Genomic DNA, 7,482 nt, shown 5'->3' with positions numbered 1-7,482 from the left:
GCCGCACCCCGCCGCGCCCCGCGCACCAGCACTACGGCCCGCCTAATGTACCCAATTAGACCACCTGACTGACAAACAGCCCGGCGCTATTACTGCAAGGCGCAGAGAGGCCCGGGCGCCGGCTTTGAAGTGGTCGTGCCGAGCGGTGGTGCTGGTGGGAGGGATGGGGGACTAAGGGGCTGACAATAATTTCGGCCTGTCGTTTGATGCGGACCCATGTGCGCTCCATGCAATAGCAGCGGCGGGCACGGCATAGTGACGAGAGGGCACTTCCAAATTGGGATGTTGTGTTTATTTGTCGAAGTTTTGGGTAAAGTAGTCATTCATCACGTGTTCACGTGTGGAAAGGAAAGTATAAGCCAGCCGGCCTGTGGTATTCGCTGGCTCTGCGGGTCCAAGCCGTGCTGAGTTGCGGAAGGGAAAGAATGTTTCGCTATCGAAATAGCCACAGCCAGCAGCCAGCCCTTCGCCCTGGCGCTGCCTGTGCTGCCGCTGCTGCGGGGGGCGAGGCAGGGGCGAGGCAGGGGCGGGGACTAGGAGGTGAGTGAGGTGCGCAGGTCGCCCCGCCCCGCTTAGACAGCAGCTCTATAATACAACCGCCAGCCAGCCGGGCTGGGCTGGCCCTGGACCAGGAGCGGGGCCTGCTCACCATGCTCTGGAGCTGCTCTCTGGGCGCACGCGTCATAGCTGCAGGCCGACAAGGCTCGCTCGCTCTCTCCCCGGCCGGCCCGTCTAAGCCGACGTGTGTAGGACCACAATTAGTCTAATTGATTGCACACGATCGGCTGCTCGGCTCGGGCTCGCCGCTCGACTCAGCCTCGACAGGATTGGGGAGGAGGGGGAGAGCCGACAGAGCTGGCGGACTTGAGCGAACATCCGAGTCCATCCCGGGGGCAGCGTATCATGCGCCGTGGTGCGGACCGAACCCTCGATGATGATGCTGTGCATCCGTTGCCGATGTCATTAGCATTAATACATCAGACGAAAGCAGAACACAGGGCACAGGGCCGTGTATATTAATTACGCGAATATTTTTACATCAGCTAGTGACGCCCGCAAGCCTATGCGCTGGGTGTGGAAGAATTTAGTTTGGCTCGGCCTTTTAATATGACGAGTTAAGTATTAATCGTCGAATAAGGACCTTACACACATGGCTCAGGCTGGGGTCGAGGCTGGCTGACGCTCGGCTGCCGCACAGTCGGAGCGGACTAGACCGCACCGCACGTGGTCGGCCCTGCCCGGCCCGGACAGCCCCCGCCCGCCGCAATGTTTGCTTACTTTGCGCCCGCGGGCAACAGTTTAAGCGCGGCCGTAGGACTTGCTCGCTCGGCCTGGCCGGGCGGGCGGATGGGCGCCGGGTGGGCGCAGAGTGGCCCCAGACGGGAAGCTTACAAAGTAAAGCCACGCGCTGTTACGTCAGCCTGCGTGGCGGCGCCCCGGCGGTGGGTGTCAGCGGCCCGCCGGGCACTGATTCCTTCCCCCCAACAAAACCAAACCGCCGATGCCACCCTCTCGGTACCACGCGCACTTCTCGGTCCTCGCTTGGAGCGGCTCCACTACACTTCCCCCTCCTTTCCTTTTTGGTCGGCTCGCGCGCCGAGGCTATTCTACTCACCCTGCGTCGCGATTTGCACATTATTTCCCTTTACGCTAATGCGAAAGGCGCCGCCGGGGAACCTCGTTAAAGAGTTTGAGGCCTGCGCCCGCCTCGGCCCGCCTCCAGCCCGGCGGCGACGCTCCCCGGCCGCCGCTAAATGAACGACGCGACGTCGCGGCGCTTTGGTACCGCCATCGCGACGCCTACTTTCAGAGTCCCATCTCGTCTCATCTCTCTCGCCAGGGGGGTGGGGGGTGATTGGCAGCCCGGAGTGTATAGTACCTGGCGGTGGCGCCAAACACCAGACTAGTGCTGAGCGTTCCATACCGGCCTAACCATTTCGTCCTCTGCTTTGTTACAGGCAACCGGTTCGTGTGCGACTGCAGGCTGTCGTGGATCTACCAGCTGCGCAACGAGACTCCCAACGAGCAGATCCGCACCTCCCTCGAGGAGACCACGTGCGTGCTGAGCTTGGACGGCGCCGACCCCGCGCCCGCCCACGGTGTCGTCAAGCCCGGCCTCATAGACCACCACCAGAACGGCCTCCTCCACGGCGCGCAGCAGCAGCAGGTCGGCGCGCCCGTGCCGCACCGCGGCCGCCTCTTCGCCTCGCACGTGAGCACCGACGGCCCCGGCTTCATCCGGGACGAGGCCGTCGTCGTACACAACAAGAAGCACGACAAGGACGACTCGAGCGACTACGACGCGGATGACGTGGACGAGGACTACAGTGGTCCGGAGGACCTGATGGCCAGCCAGCAGCAGAGAGTCTCGCCGTCGGGCACCGACCGGAAGCTCCTCGAGCTGGACCCCGAGCAGTTGCCCTGCCCCGAGCCCGTCAAGCAGCCTACCCCTACAGCAGACGACTTGGACGTGGACCTCATCGGTCAGGAGTTCGACGATATTAACGGCGTGCAGACGCTGACGGGCACCGTGGCGGGGAGCAGCGGGGCGCCGTCGCTCTCGGCCGCCCTGGTCCTGGCGTGCGTGCTGCTCGTAGGCCGGCCGCGCTTCGGCACCTGAGCGCACAGTCCAGAGGCACCAAGCCAGCCAGCGCTTGGGGAGGAACAATAAAGAAGACTGATTCGACTGCTACTATTGTTGCTAGAGGACCCAGCCACATTGTGGTTTCCGGAGATGGGGAAGGCGAGAAGAGTTTACACATGAACAATTGGCGTAGTGTTACTCCCTCCCTTCCCCACTGTGTACGCACAGCGGTGCACACGATATTAACGCCTGCCCCATCAGGCTCAAGTAACCAAAGAAAACACCGCCCCCAACTACTTTGGAAGGCTGAGGTGGTGATAGGATGTTGAGTGTCAAGTCACAATTTACTGGCCGAATGAGGTGCCAAGTAATTGTGTGACTAATGTGATATAGCCTGGACAAAATCTCATTCTTTTCGGATTTGTCAGGGCCGCCTGGTATTGAATTATCCTCAATTCCCTGGGGCAAGTTGAACTGATAGTTAACTTTCTTGTAAATAGTATTGCAGCAACTAAGGCTATAAATCATCCTTGTGCTAGACTAATCGCATTTGTGATTGCAAAACTGTAATATAAACGTGAATGTGTTGTAATTTAATACTGTTAGCTTCTGCTCATTCCAGTACCCATTCGCAGTGCATTCCTTGGCAGTGCTCTTTCTTGTGTATTGTGTTCCTTTGTCAATGTCACTCTAATTTTGTCACCTTTCATTGTCATAGCATAGACGCTGCATTGTTGCCTAATGTTTGGGCTCTACTCATGTCTGTGGTTTGAAGTAATTGTATTTCCATCACATACGCATCTCTGTCCCAGTAATTGTTAGATTAAAATTATTTTAAGTATGATATGTACATGCTGTAATGTAGTTGTGTGTGTGAATTTGCTGTTAATCCTGATACTTTCCTTTTAAAATTTTTAGTAAGTAAACTAATTCAAAAATTAAACAGGGCTTTTCACAGAACTTTATTTTGGATAGTTTGTTAAACAAATCCTTTTTCCTGTGAATGAATTTGAGTTACTAAATATAAATCATTTTTATGAGTACTCGAATAACTTGATTCAGCTACGATCAAACCATGTACTTAGAATTATTCAAATATGCACTTGTGGCATAAATTGGATATATACAGCATGTTACTAAAATTCTGAATATAAATAAAAAAAGTTGCAGAGTCCTTTGTAATATTCTTATAAATAATGAATGGAGATTGTGAAGTTGTGAACTCGTGAGGGTATTCCTTGGAGACTAATCATTAAGCAGTAAGAAAGCATATAATGCTCTAAATAGTGTATGAGAGATGGTTTTGTATTTGGAGAATTGCTTAGATTGCATGATAAGATTAGTTCTATAATTTATACGAAAAAAGTGTAAGATTCTTCTTTATCAGTTGGATGATCTTAAACAAAGCCTGTTCCAAAGTCATCAATGATAGGCTGTATCACCCCAAGATAAATAACAGATAAAAATAATAGATAACAGATCTATCTTACCCAGGTTATTCCTGCCATCTATTGTTTCAAATGTGTTTCAATGAACATATTTTGCAATAAATGCTACTTTGGTGGAATGAACAATGACCAAACAGCATAAATAACCTTCCTGAAATGGATCTGGTATCTGTTATCTGGTATTTCTCTTAAGGTGATACAGACACAGAATGTATTTCTGTGCAGCCACAGAAGGTATTTCTGTGCAGCCACAGAATGTATTTCTGTGCGTTATTACCACATTACTATGAAAAAGATGTCTTGGTGCTTTGAGGGTAGATTATGTCAACTATTTAAGTATATTCTCATTCTTGTACATATTAGACCCTTAGGTACTGTTACATGAATTTGTGGTTTTAAGGGTATACTTGTTTCTTAAACACTATGATGTGCTCTAAGAAATGTAAGAAATGTGTTTATCAGTTGATTTCAAACAAACTGTCGAATTTACTGCAAATAAGTAGTTCTAAGAAACTGCTTGCGGCGAGAAGCCTGATCATTTCAGGGGCCAGTAATTTATTGATCAAAAACTTATCTTTCAGATATTGTCTGTTCTGCAATACAGAAGGCTCCCCGACCTTTTCAATCATTTTGGTGTGCATGCTAGCTTTTATATATAAGTCAGTTTGCCTTGTACGCTTTCATGTATGATTCTTCAACCTGTAAGTCAATCAGCCTTTTGGTAGAAAGATAAATGTTCTTCATTTAGTTCCAAAGTGGCACTTCAATTACCTGTTTCATTTACATACAAAAAACATGTAACTAAAATGGAAATGTTTGAGTCAACCAGAATTCAACAGTAGTTTTACTTAGCAGTTCTCTTTCATCCTCCAGTAGCATTGATTCAGTAAGCGCCTAAAAAAAGATATCACAAATAATGGCGCATATATGCGCGCATTAAAATTTGCTTAAAAGTTAAACATTTTAGGTGCGTTTTATGCGTTCGGTGCTACTGGGGTCTGTTCCATAATAGTTACGATCCTTTTCATTTGGCTAACAGATGTGTTTTGTTCTACCAGGCCACAATGCTTAGGCCATTGTTCTGTTATGTACTGTTCTTTGAAACACTTCGATACGTAGCCGTTTGTTTGTGTCTGTTGTACCAGTTAATAGCTGAGTGTTTGAGAGAAAATACATGAATTGTTGCAGCACTATTGAAATTATGGGTCTCCCTTACCTTATCAAAACTAGTGAATTTTGACGTTATAATTTATTGCTTGTTTATAATTGTACAAAACAAGGTAATTTCTGCCAAAAACACCAAAAGTACATAAATGAACCCGCATTAAAACCAATGCTATAGAGTATGATGTGAAGTTGTGCGTATGATTAGATGTAACCAACCTGATAAAATGTGTTCTATAGCAATTTCAAATTTAACATTTGGTGAAACACTTAAGTACAGGATTTGTGTTACCTGCATACTTTTAACAAGAAATACAGCTTAGCAAGCAACCTCCGTCACATGTAAACAATATGAGAAAAAAAAATTGTGATCTATCACAACCTGATAGCTGATTACAATAAAGTAATATTTTGAGTGCAATAACATTTGATATTATAACATTTTATTTACACCCCTCAACAAAAAGTCTCAAAAAACGGGTCGGGGCAAGGGCAAGCTGTAGAAAGGATTTTTTTTAACAGGTGTGTTATGGGGGGAGGGAGGGGTTACCCACAGGCACCTTGGGGCATTCGGGAAGTGAGTGGGGAGAATGATACCGGAGAAAAGGAAGGGGGACGGGAATTTGACAAATCTAAATTCGGTTGCGATTTGCGACAGACCTGCTGGCTACATGGTGTCATCTACACAGAGTAGGAGAGGAGGTGCCCATCTTCCATTCCTGGCGTCAATATTTAACATGAAGGGTCAGCGATGTCACTGCATTATACCCCTTTCCTTTCTTCCTGTCTTAATGGTTCACGACAAAGACAACAGACTGCCCCTGCTCCTCAGTCCGGCAGCGGGGGGTCCTGGAGAACAGCGCCCTACTTCCGCCCGAGACGCTCCCGTGGTGGTCTGCGGCCCGGCCACACGCATAAGCAATTCATAAGCGTCCGGCCCAACCTGCTAGTCACCCTTTGAAAAACAAACGGGCCGGTCTCTGAGAAGAGAAGGCCTATCAGGAGGTGGCAGGGGTGACCAGGAGACACACAACAGTCTATGTTTATAGTACGTTACTGCAGGGGATGGGCCGGACCCGGCCTGACTGCGTCACCCGAGAAATGGGTGGCTCCAGTTCGCTATGAACAAGCAGTCGTTATAATCCTCGTTGAGATTGAAGTGAAGAAAAGTCTGCGAGAACCAAGCTCAGAGGTCTCAAACTCGAGCTATCCGCCGAGCCACGCCTGCATAGGTCACACGCATTGCAAGCTCTTCGGTAAGAATAGTGAGAGAGATAGATGTAGTGGTGCCTGAGCGACTGACCCGTGCCCGGCCGCACTGCTGTCGCCGCCGGCAAGCTTTGCTTGGCACTCGGTCGCCGGCCAGTTTGTCTGTCTTTGTCACTCCCAATGGCGCCTCAATGAGTGAGACAAAGACAGACACACACACTGGGGCAGCGAGCGAGCGGCGTGTGTCCAGCGACAGAAGACGGCGGCTGGGTCCAGCTCAGCTTCGAGCAACCCGAGCGCGGCTCTCGGCGAGCCGCGCGCTGCTACCGAGCTAGGCGAGCCGCGCTTGGCTCACGAGCCGCGAGTTTGAGACCCCTGACCAAGCTGACACGCTTTGGACCTCTGAACAGTGTGGATGGCGGAAGGGCGGTTGGGGGTTGATAGCCCAGACAGTCCTGTTGAGTTAATTATCAAATTCTAGGAAAAGCAGGCAAAACCCGTCTAACCCACTAGGGGCCTTCTCGGGAACCAAGAAAACGAACGTGCCATGAACGCGCGAACGTTCGCCCGAAGGGAACGTGGGGCAGTCGGTACCTGTGCCTGCCGACTCCAGCTTTTCTACAAAAACTCTCTACGAGTAAGGAGATGTTGGGTGGCTTTATCCTCCCTTTCTTGGAACTGCTGCGGCCAGCATGAGAGTTCAGCCTGTGAGGTAGTCCGCAAATAAACTTCACAGCGTGCAGGTTGCCTACCTCGATACTCGTAGGCGCCCGCCCCAAGCCCGCGCACGCAAACGTCCCTGTTCGTAGCTACACAGTTCTACACAGCACGCCCCTCACACTGCAGTCGTTGGTGACTTCGGTGAACGCGGTAACAGACGCTTCGACTACAGTGGTCCGAACATACTCCTGGCGCGTACTAAGAATACGTACGTTGGTTAACTGCACTGACCTACCACAGGTCACGGAGCACCATTATCGTACAGGTTAATAGGTCTTGTAAGCGCACCCACCACCACAGCAAAGGTGCCAGGAATATAAGCTAACCACTAAAATCCGCTTGTGTTGGTGGGAAGGA

At 50.2% G+C, this 7,482-nt stretch overlaps 1 protein-coding gene across 2 annotated transcripts in view; it reads left to right on the top strand.

The window, feature by feature from the left end:
* The window catches only part of LOC113207890 (connectin), a 277,611-nt gene extending 271,989 nt beyond the window's left edge, over window positions 1-5,622 (top strand). For both annotated transcript variants that reach the window (XM_052267153.1, XM_026424633.2), the window contains exon 6: window positions 1,959-5,622. In XM_052267153.1, coding sequence (XP_052123113.1) covers window positions 1,959-2,620 — 662 coding nt within the window. In that variant the 3' untranslated portion in view covers window positions 2,621-5,622. The remainder of the gene's footprint in view (window positions 1-1,958) is intronic.
* The last annotated feature ends 1,860 nt before the right edge of the window (window positions 5,623-7,482 follow it).

Source organism: Frankliniella occidentalis, unplaced genomic scaffold, assembly GCF_000697945.3.
Source record: "Frankliniella occidentalis isolate FOCC.00 unplaced genomic scaffold, Focc_3.1 Scaffold47, whole genome shotgun sequence".
Classification (NCBI taxonomy): domain Eukaryota; kingdom Metazoa; phylum Arthropoda; class Insecta; order Thysanoptera; family Thripidae; genus Frankliniella; species Frankliniella occidentalis.
The sequence above is the reverse complement of the archived record's forward strand: the minus strand, read 5'-3'. Positions and strand labels throughout refer to the sequence as shown.